The 20,336-nt window shown below is 41.4% G+C and overlaps 2 protein-coding genes across 2 annotated transcripts in view; both read right to left on the bottom strand.

The window, feature by feature from the left end:
- Nucleotides 1-2,047: 2,047 nt before the first annotated feature.
- Nucleotides 2,048-3,430, bottom strand: foxi1 (forkhead box i1). The gene is made up of 2 exons (XM_034106665.2): nucleotides 2,833-3,430; nucleotides 2,048-2,568 (listed from the first exon to the last, which is right to left on the bottom strand). The coding sequence occupies exons 1-2, from the start codon at nucleotides 3,428-3,430 to the stop codon at nucleotides 2,048-2,050; spliced, it is 1,119 nt and encodes a 372-aa protein (XP_033962556.1).
- An 11,267-nt stretch (nucleotides 3,431-14,697) lies between these two features.
- dock1 (dedicator of cytokinesis 1) overlaps nucleotides 14,698-20,336 on the bottom strand; it is a 189,293-nt gene continuing 183,654 nt past the window's right edge. The window contains exons 50-52 of the mRNA XM_034107070.2: nucleotides 19,486-19,660; nucleotides 17,797-17,948; nucleotides 14,698-15,499 (exon numbers count right to left, since the gene is read on the bottom strand). Of these exons, the coding sequence (XP_033962961.1) occupies nucleotides 15,404-15,499; nucleotides 17,797-17,948; nucleotides 19,486-19,660 (423 nt within the window). The 3' untranslated portion in view covers nucleotides 14,698-15,403. The remainder of the gene's footprint in view (nucleotides 15,500-17,796; nucleotides 17,949-19,485; nucleotides 19,661-20,336) is intronic.

Genomic DNA, 20,336 nt, shown 5'->3' on the forward strand with positions numbered 1-20,336 from the left:
TAAGTAAGGCAGAGTAAACACCGTCATAATGTATTAAGAGTAAAGTATCCAATTCAAATACAGTATTTTAATGTATATATTTATAACTTATAGATGAAGTATTGAAAATACTAAAGTGCAAGTACGAGAGTAATTAAGTAAATGTACTTTACATTCCACAACTGCCTGTTTTACTAATACAATACTGAGTTATCGTGTCCTGACAATTCCACATGAAAGTGAAAAACTAGCTGATCTGAGTGCCAATAAAATGCCAGTAATAAGAAGTAAAAGGCCTTTGATCGTGAAAGCCTTTACACTCTATTCACTGGACGTGATGAGGATTTCAACAGAACACTTGTTACGGAGAACCTGCTGCTGTATGACAACAATCCTCTTTGTCTGATCAGTGGCCCTGCTCCACAGATAATAGAGCAAAATGAGGGAGATAATTTGTTCCCAGATCTTCAGATCCCAATATTTTCATTTGAGCCCAGGAGGGGATCTCTTGAATTGCCAGCTTCCATTGTGTTCCAACAAGGGGGCATGAAAGTCTTGTCAATTAATTTCTCCTTTATTCCCGACCACAGAGCGCCTGAGTGAATTCAATTATCAACCAATTAAGAGGTGTTTCCTTTTATTTACAAGCTTTGATTCCGTGCGTGTCCATATTGTCTGGAAATAAGACAAGAGCGGGGTGTTAAATTACTTGAACATTTCCTCTGCGTAGGCTGCTAAATATTTTCTCCCCAATTGCAGGCTTTGTGTCCCCTGGGTCACAAGCGCAACAAAAGAACATTACATGACATTGAACTCTCTTGCAATTGTCCAGCGGATGCTCTTCCAAAAGTGGTTCTCAATACAACAAACAAAAACACAAAACTCCCATTAACAGGATTCACGCACACTGCAAAGAGCCAGCTTTTTGCGTGACAAGACTTTGGGAATAGATGGAAACAGGTGCAATATTGAGCAATAGGTTAACATCAAACAGGCACAGTCTGAGTCAAATCCAGCTCCAGACAAAAAGCTGAACTCCTGAACCTTGTGGAAGTAAGTTAAAGGTCTTATTGCTTGATGAAATGGGGCTATTGGAAGTGACAAGCGGAAAATGTCTCTGTCTTACACACTTTAGTACTTACAGCCACTTGACTTCAGATTTCCTGACAGGAGAGCATTTATAGGTTGTAAATGTATTTAGGCCTACCACTTGGAACAGTTTGAGAACTTTAATATTTGCCTTCTGTTTGCTCTCATTAAGAGACATATAGCTCAATGGGTCTCCAAAATATTATAAACTGACTAATTAAAACTGTAAATCTAGAAAATAGTGGGTTTACATGGGTTATGCTTCAGCATGTTGTACCAACAAACTCTTAGAAACAAGGATACCCTTCAGAAAGAATACAATTACATTGGCCCTATACACCCTGTTAGATTCAATGGGAAAATATAATAGGAATATGAATGCTTTCATCAAGTTTGTGTTACAGTCTCAAAGCAGTTATCTCTCAGATTGTTTCATCTAACTCATGCAAATATGACACATAAGCCTTGAGTTAAAATAGAATGCCTTTTATTCAAACATATACGTGTGTAAAAAAACACACAACACAATGCAGTCTAAAATACATTTCATATGGTCTTATGAAAAAGTATTTCTGTACATATGTTTCTCCTTCTTATTCAAGACAGTTAGCCCAAGTGGGCAGCTACAATTAGAAAATATGGTAAAAAAACATCCATGAGTTCAAGAATAGATTTCCATGGGCTGATTTGTAAATTGATTAATTATCTACATATAAACACGTTTGTTGTACTTGTATGAACAAACCAAAATGCAAAATTGGCAGTTTGTCAAATTCCTTTTCAATACAGCGAAATAGATTTCCAGTTAGGAAAGGAAATTGTGTGGAGAAAAAAAAAAGTTAATGTCCAGTGCTAGTTCAACATGAGGCATACTAAACCTGGAGTATAATAATAGCAGGCTACTAAAGAAATGTGAAGACTAACAATGAGTGATAAATAACTTTTTTCGGTCACATCCCAACACTGACAGAACGACAGTCTATACCTCTGTTCCTTCCCGGCTGTATATGAGGTTATTAACACTAAAATGGTTGGACAGGCTCTGTACGGATGTGTAATAGTTGATTCTGTTGTTGTCAGAGTTCAGAGGAGCGATTAAAGTGGGCGAGTAGGCGCCGAGTCCTGACATGCCCTCTCTGCTCTGGGACAGATGCCCGGCGCCGTAGTCCCGCTCCCCGGCCCGTGAGCCCTCGCTGCTTCCCGCCAGTAGCGAGTTCACGCTGGACACGAAGTTGCTGTAACACGGGCTGTGCTCCGCGGAGGGAGACGGGGACGACTTGTGCTCCGTGGGGGAGGCCGGGGAACCGTGCAGGCTGGGCGGGGAGGAGCTCAGCAGGCTGGCGGTGTCGGCGAGCTTGTGCGGACCGTCCTCTGAAGTGACTGGGAGAGAGGTGCTGTCAGCCCCGCTAATGTCAGCTCTCCTTTTCCTCTTCCGTCTGAAGTTCCCGTTGTCGAACATCTTCTCACAGTTGGGGTCCAGGGTCCAGTAGTTTCCCTTACCTGTTTAAGAAATAAAATGAGGGTTTAATGTGGATGTACAACCTTTAGCTCACATTTCACCTGCGTACTGAAGTGATAATCTATGTTTTTTCACATTAAAATGTTCGTAACAATGACAATGAACCGGGATTATCCTAATTGTTTAAATACAAATTGAAAGAAATGTGTCAATGGAAAATACAGCATTATTACGGCAAAGCTACAAGAGACACATATTGATAACATCTAATACATATCAAACATAAATATTTAATTTTGATTTACCGGGGTCATCTTCATCCCGTGCCACTTTTTTGAAACAGTCGTTCAGTGACAAATTGTGTCGAATTGAATTCTGCCAGCCAGCTTTGCTCTTCTTGTAGAAAGGGAAGTTTTCAGCCACATATTGATAGATCTGACTGAGAGTCAACTTTTTGTCTTGGTTGTTCTGTATGGCCATGGCGATCAGTGCTGAGTAGGAGTAAGGTGGTCTGACCATCTTGAAGAGTTCCTGCTGGCTGGATATGGACAGCCAGCCCAGGTCTGCGCCACCAAACCCAGTGGGAGGCGGTAAGAACTGCCTTTGGTTTGAGCCGTATCCAGACTGAATATAGGACGAGCCGTTGTTCCCGGGGAGATACGGAGAGGAGTTGATGCTGGGTCCGTTCAGCCATAGGTACGGGTTCGTGGAGGGAGAGGTGTATTCTCCGAGGCCGTAGCTGGTGGGGTGCGTCGGCGGCCTCTGAGGGTGATGGTGGTGGAGGTTCTGTTGGTACACACCGTAGTTATCGCAGTACACGGCCATGTCCAGGATCTCCTGTGCAGTGTGGTGCTGAATAGGGCTGGTCTGCTGGTTAGATGGTTGGTGTCCAAAAGCGTTCATAATCCACTGCAACCAGATTCCCCAAACCTAAATGCGTATGTATGTGTCTCCTTCAGGACTGAACTCATCCTCAGAGGGCGGAGTATTTATGCGCAGTGCCCGGAGACTCTACAGGTAGCCCATTGAAAACTTTTGGGTTGGTCACACCCCTTTTTCTGTCCCGCTACAGCTCATTTCTATTGACCCACATCTCCCTATGAATGAGCACTGATACTGCCTTTAACTGCAGTGCTGAGCTACATATTATTTACGGTTTATTCCCATTAAGGCACGTTAGTGACTTATAAATGCCCGTGCGTAATTACGCACTGGAGTTTTTGTTAGATATTTATTTACATTTGGATTTGTTCAAGCAGCAAGTACAAAGTGCAGCAATGGATCTATATCAATCAATACATATGTCAAACTGGCGAGGGTCACGAAAGTAAATACTTTGTCTGAACCTTTATGGTTTTGAAATATAATTCGGATTTTTATTTTTCTTAGGATTGAGTGATTTGTAAATTAGCGGCAGTGAATCTGATTTTCTTTTACACATTTCAATCTGGAACCAACAGATCACCATTAATCTCACCTAAATGTGTCTTAAAATATGTTTTCCAGTTCTCTGGATGAACATTAAATTATGGTTGTAACAGCTCGATACAAATATAACCAATATTATTCACATGTTGTTACGCACTGATAGTCATCATGTTGGGACTTGTTGACTTTCTTGAAGAACAGTGTCAAACCCAAACAGTGACGGCCCGCGTGAGTGTGTAAAAGCCAGCTTCTCTTAAAAGAAATTCGTTGGCAATAAACACTTCACAAGTGTCGAAGGTTTAGTGTCAACAAGTGACTCGTGAAAAAAACACACCCAGAAGGCTCCAAGGAACTACGGCTCCTGAAATAATAACAGTGATACTTATTCTATTGCATTATTGACCTCCGCAAATGTTACTGCAAATACAATAACACTGCAACAGGTTTTTTCTAAATAAGAAGATATGAACAAGACTTAAAAGAACAAAAACGAATTTCGTAATTAAACTGAGATGTAACAGAAAGAACAACTCTTATGGTACCTGTTAAACGTTTAAAATTACTTTACAAATACGACACTTGCATCTCTTAGCCGCGCTGATTCAACTTCAGATATTTAATTGAATTAACATCAACAATGTATATAATATATAGCCTCCAGCCAGGGAGGTTTTGAAAGTTTTCGGAAGAGCACATAATTATCTGCTCTGAAATGACGTGCACACTATTCTAATTTCATGTATGTGTTCACAGGGAACAATAGTCCTGACGTTTTCTCAGAGCTGACACTGATCTGAGTTTCGATATGGATAGTGATAAAGCCCATAATAGCCCACCGAAACTACAGGCGACTCGCCTTTTAAAAGTTTGACTTGTCTCCCACGATATTACGTTATTATAAGACGTCTGGAGCTTATTACAGCATGGCCGTGAACTACTGTATGTAATAAATCATTTTTGAAATGTGCTGCCGTTTTAAGGGCACGTGTCTAACAGTTCTCCAGCATCAATTTAAAGGCCACAGTTCTTTAGGACTGGATTTAACATTTGTGTAGGGGTCTGTGGTCATCCCTGCACTAATCGGCACAACATTCCTCCTTTCCTCCATGACCTTGATGTAATTGTTTGGCTCCGAGGTGTTGTCCCAACCACAGGCTGTACATCAGCGGCGAGCAGTGGACTCTATGGGGGGGAGCAGTGGCATTTAACCCCACATGAAAACAACACAACCTGTTAGGATATATCCAACAACCAATACAGCTAATTATTGCTGACTGGACATCTGCATCTCAAATGATGATTCTTCTCAGCCTAAAACGATATCATCCAATGTAAAGGAATTTGGTGTTGCTGAGGTGTCATAAACCATATGTATTATATTTGTAATTATTACTATATGTGAATAATTCTTTACTTTAAGTGCCGTGATGATTTTTTTACTATTTGGTATTATGGTAATTATCCCATCAATGTTGGGTTTTGATTAAGTGGCCATCAATCACAATCCCCCTATCTTTTCCGATCTTTCCTCCCAGATTAAGTTCAGAGATGTCAAATGTGGCTCAGCATGGCAACCCCAAGCCCCCATGTCATTGTAAAGTAATAATTCCAACATGCTGACTGTGAGTGTGTGTGAAGGGGAGGGGGATGTCTATTGTTGCTCTGCCATGTCTGTCTTCATCCCCTGTTTCCTCAAGCTTTTTGAGGTCATGGGAGCTTTTCTCTGGGAGATCAAGTCAATCACGGCGGGGTCAGAGAGGCTGAGGTTCCGCAGGCCCCTTCAGGCTGGGACTAGAGACAACCATTACTGCAGGTAACAGGAGAATAATACACACTGCAAGTCAGCATGTATCTGCATAACTAACTTCTGCATTTACAGATGAACCACAGAGGAATCAACGAGGCCTTAAGGGTTTATAGAGCTTGTGTTCTGTGTGAAACCTTGGCTTTAATGCAGCTATATGAGTTAGATATCTGCTACTGTTTGTTTACTGCTTTGAAGTAATCACCAGACTAGATGCTCTTAGGCCAATACAATCATGAGAGATAAAGTCATCCATTCTGACTGTGTAAACAACTGTATCCCTTTATCTATCCAGGGGCTTGCCCTGCTCAGAGTCTCCCCCCAGTGGAGGAACCAAGCAAACCAGACAGCGGTGCTAATTAATGTGCATGTGAGAATCTGGTCTGGCTCAATACAGAGTGCAGAAAGGCCATCCTCAGCAGGTCTTACTTAGATTGAAGACACATCGACGTGTTGCGATGGGAAACTTGGCAGGCAGAGGAGCTGTCTGGCCTCTGAGCATCCTTCATTTTTACACTCAATGGTCTTCATTCTTCAAGAAGGCAAAGCCATCTCCACTGAAAGACACATTTATAATAGGGTCTCTATAGCTGAGCTTTGGGCATTAGGAAAATGATGTTCAGCATTTTATACTCACATTTAGCCGTGGAGAAATGCCATTCCTACAAAATAATTATAGACAAGTAACAGAGTGATGATGCTAGCACAGATCAATTTCAAGATCTCAGATGTGTGTCTGGTTTCTCTCATATTAGTCATTCTGAAGTGCACTTTTACTGTCTGCTCTTTATTTCAAAACACATGAAGTATTTTTCATTTAAAGTTTGACTACGAGGCAGCAGTTGCCCTATACCGCTGAAAAGAAAAATCCCGATGTATGTTCACTGTAGGCTTCAAGTTCCAATATTACCCTGGTTTAGGTTACATATTGAAGATTGGCTTCCAAACTACATATGGTCACAAAATTATGTTGTTCAGACACAACTTTACTTTAAGTTGAGGCATTATCTTCCTTCAGCAGATAAAGCCACACATCAGTCTGCAAAGGAAAGTCCAAACATCCAAGTGAAGTAAGAAAAATAAACTTTAAGTTTGCTTCGAAAGGCATTTTGATCAACAGCCTCAAACCATCATTAGCACATAAATATCTCGAGGTATCCGTCCACCTGCCAGGCCCAGGGGAAGGGAACCTGCTAGTAATTAGACGTTCCTCCAAGTTTAGTCCGCATCCGACCAATTACTGTTTGACCCTGACAGTCCATCTCCAGGAGTTAAGGAGACAGCACGCTGACCGAGGGAAAAATACCCCCCCCCCCCCCCCCACACAACTGCTGCAGCTGCTGCACGCCAGGCAGATTTACACCTCTGCTCCTGATTACATCCTCGGAGAGATCAGATGTTACTGCTCTGTTCCTGCCAAATATCACACTCTGCTGGGCTCACAATCCACTATGGATACTGGTGTGGTCTTTAAAGTACAGGAACTTGACTTAGAGAGTCATGAAACGAGAATTAAAATTAGAGATATGTCAACACTAAAACTCTAAAACACATGCTGCTTCGATTCACAGTTGCAAATATACTGTGGACACGAGTTGGCATAAAAGGGTGCTAGTGTATTAATTTGACCTTAAATTGTTCAACCACAAGCCAAAGGTTTATGTTTCTTCAGTTATTAGTCATCCAGGGTTGTGATGCATTGACTGTTTTAGCCAGATGAGGGCAGCATTGCTCCAAACATACTTCCTTCAGCATTACTCAACAAACCAACATGTTTACAACACTCATATATCAACCATGCAGTGCAGCTTCCTGGGATGCAACATATATCAAAATGCAGGATCTGATCAGTGTATTGATTTTAATCACGCTGAATTTATGAAAGGAGGCGTTAGAGTTTAAAGTGAAAGTAATTAAATATGCTCCGCTCTCTGGAAGTTATTGCAAAGGATTTTGCTTTTACAACTTTATATTTCACTGATAATAATTGTACTATTTGTTTAGCCTTTCTTCTTTAGAATAAAGCATTATATTAGAAGAATAAAACATATACATAAGGGCCGTGGTGGCGAAGTCCATAGGGACTTAGCTTGGCAACTGGAAGGTCACTCAAATTAATATTCTGCTATTGGGACAGCCTGCCTGAAGCACTTCAAAGTTATTTCCGTGTGCACCGACACTGGCTGGGAACTCTGCTTCCTCATCAAACCAGCTCTCCACCCCCCATCTCTAGGTATGTCTCCTAGCAACACGTCGCACCGACTGCCTGGGAAAACCCAGTGCTTCATAATAGCCTCAGCTAATATAGATCACCACCAGTTGGCTGTTCCCCTCAAACGAAGATAATAAGCCTGTGTACAGAATGTACATTTTGTGTTAACGGTTGGATGCAGATTTAAAATGCTAACTCACCTGTGCTTTATAGACGGAGTAGACTCTGGGCTTGTAAGAGTCGCTCGTAACATCCACACTTGATAAGAGAGTGATGGAGTGTCTGTCTGGAGTGTGTAAAGTTGGAGGCAGAACAGAAAAACAGCATTAAAGTGTAAATCAAAGGCTTGCAGGTGTTCATTATAAGCTCCTGCGACAAAGATAAGAAACATGTTCAAAGGACAGTTTGTTATCAGAAAAATCTCACCGATTAACTGTGTGAAGACATTTCAAACTTCACTTAAAGTAGCTAAAAATACAATTTTATAAGTATTTGCTGCAGCTTATATAGTGTAAGACTGTAACTAATTATTACTCTCACCAGAAAGAGCAAATCCAAGGCTGGATCAACATATGTCAAGTACCAACTAGTCATAGTAGTTAGTACACATATTTCCCCTATAGGTCATAGAGGTTAATCCGGTCTTGATCAAATGTATTGCTTCGTCCAAATTAAAACTAATATGCCTTTCTATAATTTCAAACAATCAAAATATGATAATCTTTTGAGATACTGGAATTATGAAATGTCTCGCATGTTTATGAAAAAATCAAGCAATTTTCAAAATATAATAATATTCAGTCAGACATCTAATTGTTTGCTTAATTAATAGAGCTTTAGTTAAGAAGAGACATGCAACTTAATGTACCATTATATTTCTAACACCGCCTTTATACGAGGATCACAATTGAAATAATTATACAGTACAATGTCCCAATCATGAATCTGTTAATATGGTTGTAACTAAATTGAAAACAATCTACAGCAACGCAAAATGGAGACTAATAACACGTCACAAAACACAATCCATTCAGGCAGTTTAACTGAACCACTGTGACAATCAAACAATCACTATCTTTGACAGCCACACACAGCACAGTGTCATGTTGACTTCGATTGGCTGCTGGTGAAGATCCATGTTTGTTCCAAGCAGCAAAAACAGACAGGTGTTGTACGTAGAGTCTGCATCAGGTGATGTAAACGCAAATCTTTTTCATTTCGTTTCAAGCGGTGACATTTCATTCCCTTTACGGCGAGCCTTTCTTTATTGGACAGTTAACTGTGAATAGCATCAGTAAATACAGGGACAAAGGGATGGCAATGAATAACAACGTCAACGTGTATTCATCCCAACGGGGATTGTTGTGCAGCAGTTGCAGTGCAAAGATGAAAAGAAGGACAATATCAATGAAGAAGCAAGTACACAATATATCAATTATGACAAACATAAACAATGGTAATGGTAGGGATCACAAGCTGCTCATATTTTAGGAGCTAATCCAGTAGGTTGGCACGCAGGACATGATTATTTACATACAAAGCAACTTAAGTCACTAAAGAGTTATATGTTTTCAGCAATCTATAATAACCTTAACCATTCCTGGTCAATGCCTAACCTTACCCATCTCGCTAGAGTTTCACACATTAAGGCTTACTGTCTAAAGAACGCCCAACAGAGCTGCTAGCATGCCACTTATCTAAAAATGCCCACGTTTTTAAAGAAAATATGAATGTATTCTAAACAACATACACTTACATCATTTATGTGTAAGTTAAACAGACAATAACCCTACTCAACTAAAAATGTATCTGTATGGCAATACTGGTTATTCTTAGAAATCTGTTCACCACATGTACAGTAGGCTGTAATAGGAACACTCCTCCATGGTGGGTTCTGGTAGCACGTCTACGTTTGGGAAACAGGGATGGAACTCCGACATACAGCTGTGATTGGATGTGTGGAAGATTGTTGATTTATGGTAATACAGTCCTCTTTCATTATGTGAATGAGACATTCAGGGAAACATGCACGTTTGCAGAAAATGAAAGTGTGTCTAGAGGGAAGGAAAATATACACATCATTCCAGGCTGAAAGGACAAATGAGAGGAGTAGAGAGTGCACTGTAAATATATTTCTCCTGGAGAGTAGGCTCACAGCGCTCCCTCCCCACAAAGCCCCTGGACACCCTCTCAATGAAGCGCAGCATTTCCCAATGCTGTGAGGAGAGAGAGGGTGAAGCAGAATGCCTGACACAAATCACTGAGAGCCTATTGAAAAAGCTGCCAGTTAACTATGTCATATTACCACCGCTGAAATGCTTCACCCTTTATCCCTTTTCAATTGCAAGGCAAGTATGCACTGGGTATTCTTCACAAGTGAATTATACTATTGACGAAACTTTTTAATCCCAACTCACAGTTTGAAGAGAATGTGCTCATCGTTGAAATGCAATAAGCTGTTACAGACTATTAAAACGGATGGAACCCTTTGGACTTTGTAACGTTTTATTGTTTTACAACGTTGGTTGTTAAAGACTCTTTTCATTCAAAAACTTTTAAAAGCCCGGGTGAAAACAACTCAGTAAAATTGATGTAAAAAAGTACAAACATAAATAAATAATTGATATTTGTATAATGTATAAGGATTCACCTGCCCTAAAACTTTATTTAGTTCACGTATCTTGAATCTATGCAGATGGATCTGTCTCGGCTTTGCACAAAATTGCAGTTTTCATCCATTGTTGTTTGCAAAAAACTAACTCACAGTACAGTTAGGTTTACTTTATTATTGGACTAAGGTCTGTGCTCTGACTTGGCAACTCATTAGTATTGCTGTAGTAAGGCCATTTCTGTGTCCCTTTGTCTCTATGTTTGTGGTCACTATCTTGCTGAAATATAAATCTTCCAAATGGTACATCTCTTGCCGGTTGCAGCAGGTTCTCCTCAGGGATTTATATGCATTTATAGTGCCTGTACTTTTACTAACGTCCCCCACTGTGACACACTGCCACTGCATGGCATCACAGTGTGCCATGTCTTTATCTTCTCTTTAGCCACTGCTACAGAAAGCTGGGTTTGCTGAATCACAGAGGGAGGCAACACTTTAGTATGCACATCCTCAGCTATAGAAATAGCTTCTCTTGTGTCCGCTCAAGGCAGATTTACAGCGGAGCCATTGTTTTTTATGATTGACCTCACTGGGCTTTGTTGCTTTTCAGTAATCTTGTTGCATGTTGATTTACTTTGTATTTACGATGTAGCCGTGACGGGGCATCGACTAAGCAGGTACAAGATGAATAATTGACACTGTATCAACCTCAAATCATGACCTTGATTACACGAAGATGTTCTCAATCTAACCAATTTACAAAAAAAAACATTAGCTGTACCAGGACTTTTGTATTTGGGTTTAATATTCATTAGTGTGGGTAGTTGTTTTTTAAAATGTGAGATACAATTATTACAGTTACATTTGATGTGATCAAAATACAAATGATGAAAAAGTCCCCAAAAATGTAACGGGGAGGTGAATACTTCTTATATATCTTTATTGTCATCACACATCAGTGCAACGAAATTCAGTTGGCATCTCTCAATGCAATACATAACATAAATAAGAACACATCCATAAAAACAGTGATAAAGCAGAGATAGTAGCAATAATAATCAGGGTCATCATATGCACTTTACCAGAATGTTAAAATATATAAAGCTACAATGTTTAAATATAAATAGTTACTAAAAAATATCAGTTGATACTTAATAAATATACAAATAAATAACATGGTATTTTAGGCTGCAGTCTTTGATGGGAAGTAGTGTGTTTGTATGTGTGCATGTTATAGTGCGTTTTGTGGTTGGACAGGGATGGGAGTGATGGAGGCCACAGCTCTGGGAAAGAAGCTGTTCTTCAGTCTGTTGGTGCGGGCTTTTATTGACCTGAACCGTCTGCCGGGTGGCAGCGGTTCGAACAGTGAGTGGCCGGGGTGTGTGATGTCTCTGATGATACTGCTGGCTTTCTTCTGCAGTCGACTTTTGTAGATGTTATCAAGGTTGGGCAGCTCAGTCCCAACGATGCGCTGAGCAGCCTTCACCACCCGTTGCAGGTCCTTCCGTTCTGCGGCTGTGCAGCTGGTGTACCACACAGTTATGCAGCTGGACAGGGTGCTTTCAATGGTCGACCGATAGAAGTTTACCAGCAGTTTTTGTGGAAGCCTGGCCTGTCTTAGTTTCTTAGGCTTTTGATTTGGAAACAGCTTTATTGTCTTCTGAGTTAAAACATTCGCTGTGCAGAAGTTTATGTATCCTAGTACTGTCTCAGTGTATTCCCCAAGATCTGACCCTTCAGCAAACAAATCCCAGTCTGTGAGTTCAAAACAGTCTTGCAGCATTGAGGTGGCTTCCTCAGACCACACTTGTACTGTCCCGATAGCTGGTTTTGTTTTGCAGATCCGTGGTTTGTAAGCTGGAGTCAGAATTAGTGAGATGTGGTCAGATAGGCGCTTCGTACAGGAAAAGTATACTTTAAATCATTAATGTATAAAGCGTTTATGTCTTTATGTTGTTTAGCAGTGCAGTGTGCAACATTCTATACAGTACCTTGATTTGTATTGATCAGGATCAAGTTAGTGGCCATTAATAGTCATTCATTCTCTAAGTGGCACCTAATTCTCTCCCTTAGCTTTTTGATGGAATCAATTGAAAGCATGTATTCAACAGTTGGATGTTCAAATGCCCATGGAGTGGGTGGAGTGCACATTAACACTAGAAGGCTCTAATGAACACCATCATGTGTTTTTGTTATTGTAAGCAGAGTATGGTACTGCACTAAGGCAAGGGTAATGGTCCCTATAGAGAAAGTTAGGTCGGCGAGCCTTGGGTGGACCTGGAAGAAGGAAAGAGGAAAGAGGGGAAACCACGAGAGAAAATAACATTGGTGTGATAGTAGATCTCGCATTTTTATTGAATATTACTTACTCCATTTATTTTAGTGTTTGGAGAGCAATGTATCATCTAGACAGATAGTATATGCTCAAATGAAGGTGGAGCAAGGTGTACCTTGTGTTCAGCAGTGGTAACATATATAGGATGTGTCCACAACAGGAGGAAATGGATCTTACAGTCGGCATTTAGGGAGGAAGGAGCGTGGTGATATGAAAATAAGCATGACAAGAAATGTAATGGATTCAAATTATTATTATTATTATTAATACAACTGTTTTTTAAAGCTGCACAAACTTTCTGATTCATTCTATCCCATTAGAAGACTGGTTCGGTGAAAATTTATTTAAAATCATATACTAAGTTTATGGATGAACAATAGGAAACAGCCTCTGCATTTTGATAGCGGTTGAATTACCAATATCTTAATGAGACATTTTACAGGCTGACAACATATCACACATGAGCTAAAGTATTACAAGTTGTCTCTTTAAAATGCATTCCCCACATAACACTCCAAGGGAAAATGTCATTCAGTGTTCCTAATTAGGACAAGAGAGCTTCATAAACCCCACATTTCTGGAGCTGTTAAGAAAACGCAGATTCAAACAACAGTTGCTTCAGTTTGAGCGTTCATCCTCAGGCGAACGCCCACTCAGAGCGTCAGTAGAATAAAGAGGAATACGAACCACATGGGGCAAACGCTTCAAAAAATCCCAACAAGCCGGGGTTTGTGGCACACACAACGGGGCCAGTAACTACATTTACAACATGTGTAAATGAGGACTCGGATATTGAAGGTGTCAGAGCCTAATTTACAGACGCTTTCAGCCACTGGAGCACAGGCACCAGCTGGTGAAAGACTACATTATGTGTGTTTAGTTTGCGCAACATGGAAAGGAAATTAGCTGCTGCAAATCACCGATTATCAAACGGTAATTTAAACTGACTGTGCCGATAGCGAAAAGTCTGTTAAACACATCACATTAACATTAAAAAGGCATTATGATTAAAGATTATACTTTAGAAAGAAGTATGCTTAAATGTCTTTTATGTAAAAATAATCAGTCACAGAACTTTATATGAGTCACCTGATGCACATATTAATAAAGTAGTAAAGTGTTATTAAATTTAAAGCTGCAACACAACAGATAATTACAGACTGACGTAATGGCTCAAACTCCAGTCATTACTTTGGAGTCATAATACATGAAACCCATGAAGCATTGAGAGCTGAGAACACAGTTGCCAGCCTGAGTCTTAACTGGGAGTTCCATGACACCAATCTATAATTGTCAAATGACAAAATCAAACAAAACCATAATTGACTCTTTCACACAACGTGTTATTAGACGTCAGCAGTGCAGATAACCCAGCGTTTTGAATACATATCCTCAAGTGTGACCTTCAGCCGTGTCTATAAAGCAGAATTCACATTGCAAGGACAAAGCTGGCACCTGTTTGTTGGCTCATCTGACTGTGTTTCAAAAATGGGCCGCATTCCAGATCCGTACTTCCAGCTTTGAAAAGAGAAATGATCGCTTGGTGAGCGGACACATTATGTAAATGAGATTGCGGTAGCTGGAATAGAAGTCATTTTGTGTCGCAACACGTCCCAGTATGAAATGCCTGTGTTGATAATGATGGGGATGTTGTGATGGCTGTCAATCAAACGTGCAGAAAGCTTTGTTACGGAGCGTACAGATTGTTTTGGATTTCAGAAATACAGAGAAACACACATCTATTTACAGCTTCTCGCTGAAGTAAAATAATGAGGCAAACATCTTTTTAAAAATACATACAATTTAAATTTTATTCAGAAGTCATATCAGTAGTGAATTGGGAACAGTCAATATTATTGAAATCCAAGGTTACAGCGATCTATGAACAATGATAATGCGATGGGAGTTAGTTGTATGTGCACTCCAAAGTTTTACCATGATAGGTTCTCACATGCTAACTCTGTAAAGTCCTTGTCAATTCAAAACCTACAAGCCCTTTTTTGTTTCATATAAATGCCACTTAGTCTAATGATACGTTAATACAAAACATGATCAAATCACATACAAAAAAAACCCTGAAATAAAATAAAATCATATATACAAACCTCTGTACATAGTGGGAATATGAATAAAAGAGAGGGATTATTATTTATGAGCTTCCATATACTAGGGAATGGGTCAGTTTAGTAAAGCGGCTGTCTGAACAAGATGTCACGATTAAGTCTTGAAGTGGCATGGTTTCGGGCGTCCCTGTTGAAGACTGCAGCGTCGTCAAACTGTAGGCAAAACAAGATAGGAAGTAAATAAAAAGTTGATAATAGGGGGCGGGCTGCAGTGAGGTATTCATCCTGTCAAGCTGGGACAGGAAGCAAGGAATGTGTGGGTACATCTAAAAAGAAACAGCCGCTGTTTGGTGGCAGCCGTTACTGTTGGTGCTGTTTTTGTTGTGTTGTCAGCGTGTTGTTTGGTCCTACTGCCAGCGTCTTTGTTCACTGTACAATTCCTGAATCGATAGAGGCCTGTTTCCTGGTGGTCTTGGGAGGTGGTGGAGGAGGGGTCTTGCTGGGCAGAGGAGGTGGAATGTGCTGAAAACAGACAAAAACAGTAACCTTGAAATGTCTTTTTCAGGTGCATTTTTCATCCATCAGACACTTACATGTTATCTTTGTTAATATACCCCATACTCGTGAAGATTAGGGCTTTAACTGAAGGAACTAAAGATGTTCTCTGTCTACCTGAGTGCCCTCCCTAAAACACCTGAGTTTATAACAGACAAGGAGTTACTGACCTCACCTCTGCCTCCATCAAGGATTGTAAATGAAGAGCAGCTGTCACTCAGCCTGTGAACATCTGCTCTCCCTGCACTACTGTCCGCTGAGGCACCGCTTTACTACCTGTCCACAGGCCGTGGCAGTGGATAAATAAGATTAGTTAACGGAGTGGCGAGGCGAGAGGGCGGGCAGCGTAGACGCCGGTGAGTGTGGAGAGACGCGCCACTGATTAAGAGCGGGAGAGCTCCTGATGGATGTGAGAGGTAAAGTAATCATCCAATCCATCACGTCTGAGCACTGGGCCGGCTGGGGGAACAAGTATAAATAACAGCGGGGTGGACAGGCGGGCGTGGGCCCTCGCTGCTAACTGACTGATGCCTATTAGGGATGTGCATCTCCATCACTGAGGCCGATGATGCGCATCTCGATACGTTGCCACGATACGATACATTAACGATACATTTGAAACACCAGGCGATGCGATGCGATTCACCCCTGTTGCGATACAGTTCGATACGATTTGATTCAACATTATGCGATTCGGTGCGATACGATTCAACACGATGCAAAAATAATGATACTTCAATATGGTACGACAGAGGATTTTTGTTTTATTCCTTATATGCAGCAAATCATACATTAACAAAAAAGTGCTTTACATATTTGGTACTGCACATCCCATCATGCCGTTTATATTTTTACCTTTAAAAGCTCTCCAGAGTAGGCTACAGTACAATTGTATAACACCTCACAGTTAAACAATGTAAGGATGCATTGCTCATGATTAACAATGTGCAAATAACAACTACCATCGTGCAATGCCCATCGGCTGACTCACCAGTGAGCAGAAAGCAGTGGTTTCTATATGAACAATAAAGAATAACCTTTCACAAACAGGTATTTCATAACTGCTTACAGTAAGGAAGACATGTAAACTATTATTGGCCGTCACAGGCTGCTGTAAACTAAACACCACTCTCTCTGACAGAACACCTCACTGAGTGATTTAACTCATGTCTAACTTTCAGGTTTCTCTTTTCAGCCGCAGACCCCATGTCGCCTCTTTATGTGCGTCGCTAAGTTCCTCGTACTACTTGTGTACTTTAAAGCGGCTCGGCATCGTTAACAATTAGCGAGCGATTTTTCAAGTTGACCGTCTGTAGTATATAGTGCCGCGCACATATACCATCAGGACGTTACTGATGGGGTGCGGCTGCGGAGTGATACTGTGTGTATGCAAGCCCGCATCTAGGACGGATCTATGTATCATGGCTGTGGACCTGTTGAGTACAAAGGTCTACGGATACCTTATTCCTCTCCATGACCTGCGGTCAGCTATATAGCATAAAGGACTATTACACCGTCTTTCTTGAACAATCCGAAGTGTTGCCAAACGTTTCATTTGTAGGTATTTTTCGGTGCGCTGTGTTTCTCTTTCTCCTCAACTTCCGTGTGTGTTGACTCTCGGCCTCCGTAGTGGCGAAGCAAATATCAAAGATCGTCTCTGCTGAGCGTTGACAGGATGAGGGGATTTTATATGAATGAATCGGTTTGTTACCGATGCAAAGACGCTACGCAATCGATGCATCGCGAGTTCAACCCGGTTCAACCCAAACTGTAGCCGATGTGCACTCTTTCAACCGGTGCACTCGCATCTTGAACGTTTATGCCGGTGCACCAATGCGAATCGGTGAATAACATCTCTAATGCCTATACATTCTTCTGTGGCACAAATTACAAAAATGAAGCACAAATGTGGGAGGAAACATGCATGAACACGGACATGAACACAGGACGTACAGGTGTAGGTGGGAGGAAACATGCATGAACACAGGACGTACAGGTGTAGGTGGGAGGAAACATGCATGAACACGGACATGAACACAGGACGTACAGGTGTAGGTGGGAGGAAACATGCATGAACACGGACATGAACACAGGACGTACAGGTGTAGGTGGGAGGAAACATGCATGAACACGGACATGAACACAGGACGTACAGGTGTAGGTGGGTGTACCGGGGGAGGAGGCCCCGAATGTAAAGTGCGTGTAGCGACCTCTTGTGCCATGCATAATTAGGGGCTTCTCTCAGTCCTAATTAAAACACCTACTCTTTGATGTGGCGGGGGTGGCGGCGGCGTCGAAGGACTCGTCAAGTCTTGATTATCTAGCAGGTTGCCGTAATCAGCGTTGCTGCCTTTCACCGGCAGCGGAGGAGGGGTTTCACCTTTGTCGGAACAGCCCATCCCGTTGAGCTCCAGACCTGTGCAGGGGGGGGGCTCATCAGTTCACATCCATCAGAACATACATCAGGGATCAACAGTAGGACTGGGATCCAAAGTACATCACATGGCCGGTTTCTAGTTCATTCACCATCACAAAGACTCACTTTATGTTTTAAAGAACACAGTGATAATGAAATGTACCAGCGCTAAATGTCTTCACGCCTTAAGGGGAACGATTGATTTACCTGTTGAAATCAGTTCAGCAGTCAAGAGGAGTACTAGTGAGGCTCAAAAAACATACTAAGTGGATCTTCAGATCAAAACATTATTTCCAATATCACATATAAACCTAAATGCTCAACCTCGATCCCTGAGAGTTAACCTATGGTAAAACTGTACCTGAACCCCCCGGGCACTGTATACAACAATAATGAGAGTTGACATCGCTAATAAATAATGGCTCGCCTGTGTTACAGAATGAGTGTGTGTAGATATTCTTTCTAAAAAGATTATTGGTTGCTGTTGGGGAATCATTTGCTTAGGTATTCAACCTGTGACACAGTTCATCATGTTCCTCTTTTCACTCTCTTTCCCACGGCATAGGTCTACGGCCTTGGGTATTGCTGCCATCTCTCTTAAGGAGGGGCAGCTTGGGCGCATTGTTGTTGCCAGCTTATGACAAGCTGACATGAGACAGTTTATTGTTCAGGGACATCTCGAAGCCCTTCTTTTTAGGAACGTAGGTTCTGGCGCACATTCTTTTCTATGGACGACCGCTCTAGTTAGATTCAGGGTCCATATTCCTTTAGTCTCGCTGATAAAGAATGTTGATTATTACACTCTGAACTAGTTAAAACCTGGAACTACAGAAGAATTCTTCAGAATTCATTGTGGCATCTCAACCGTGTGGTCCCGTGACATGTCTTGTGAATTCCCCGGCCGAAGCTCGTACTAGACCGTCAGTGTTTACCATCAGAGCTCCAGCTCTCCTCGTGTCTCTTTGAGTCCTGACTCCCATTGCTTCAGAAGTTTCCCCCACAGTTGCTATGCCGTTAGACTTGCATCATGGGAAGTGTAGTATCCACTATTTTACGAGGTTGACCAATACAGTTAAAATAAAGTCTGGATATCTCCGCCTATGTTATATTGATATTTGAACAAAAAATAGGTGGAGCAGATTGATATACAACAATCCTGACTTACTTGCTGGTATGAAAATGATTGGGTTAAAAAATAAACTACATCTCATCCTTTCTCACCAGGTAAAATGTCTAACTGTATGACCCTAAAAGAGGAAGCATGCATGTGAATTTGAAGATATTTGCTAAAACAATGGATATCTTTGATAAGTTAAGTGAACACATCGAGCCTATTGAGTGATTCTGGTTATCAGCCAGCTCGGTGACAAAGAGTCACTTTAGAGGTACACGTGGGGTGCTGAAAGCTGTCATTTGCAATCCATTTAAAGAAACTGTTATTCATATCAAACGGAGCGTCATTGTGTCGAACAGTGATGCAAGATGGCCTACAGAAAAAGTTGTGTGTGTTTAAGTGTGTAAGTAAGATTGCTCATACTGGAAACAGTGAGGCTGAAGGAGAGTTTGCTCCTGGGTGTGATGGGCGGGGGTCCCGGCAAGGAGGAGGAGTGCATGGATGAAGAAGGGGGTCCGGGGGACACGGAGAGGCGACGGTCTCCCCCGATCTGGCTGAGAACTTGACTCCTTGGTCTCTGAGGTCGCAGGGGGCTGATCTGATTGGATAATATCCAAACGAAACAAGTGAGTAATCAGAGTAAAAGTATTTACACTACAATTCAATGAAAAAGGCAGTTGAAACAAACTGTATTTGAAAACGAGTCGATGGTGAAATATTACAGAATATTAAGAAAAGATCATTTAAAAAAGGGAAATTGGTTTCTCCTCTCCTCTGGGGCTGTTGACTGATCCATGCTCGCAATAAGACGGCTGTTTTTATTCCTCAAAAATAAACCATTTGGATAAAGACGCTTGGTTCTGCAATATCTTATTTGTGGTTACACTCATTGCCTGAATGCCAGACAGACCACATTGTCCCAGCTCTATGGCAGGGATTTGAATATGAAAAGGTCTGTCCTCAGGGCTATTCCACACTGCAGGCTACATTAACAAACATCTTTGTAATTGGCCAAACTCAAACAGCTACAAGAGAGGCACTGGAAATAACAACACTTCTTTCAAGGGTGTAATGCTCTTCCAGAACTAAAACTAAAACTGCATTAGGGACAGAAAACAGTGTTCTTAAACGTACGTACTTCAGATAATAACTCAAATCTACTATATCCTACTACTTCTTGTTAACTACCAGAGACCCCTGGGAGCCTTACCCTTGACCCCTGAGGCTCCTATCACAACCCAGACGGCTCCACCACGGCCAGGGGCCTCTTTAGG

Source organism: Pseudochaenichthys georgianus, chromosome 19, assembly GCF_902827115.2.
Source record: "Pseudochaenichthys georgianus chromosome 19, fPseGeo1.2, whole genome shotgun sequence".
Taxonomy (NCBI): Eukaryota; Metazoa; Chordata; class Actinopteri; order Perciformes; family Channichthyidae; genus Pseudochaenichthys; species Pseudochaenichthys georgianus.

Excerpts from the sequence above, each read along its gene's own strand:
- foxi1 (XM_034106665.2), bottom strand. The coding sequence starts at position 3,430 with ATGAACGCTTTTGGACACCAACCATCTAACCAGCAGACCAGCCCTATT. Across the intron at positions 2,569-2,832 it reads ACGGGATGAAGATGACCCCG|GTAAGGGAAACTACTGGACC; the intron begins GTAAATCAAAAT and ends TTTCTTAAACAG.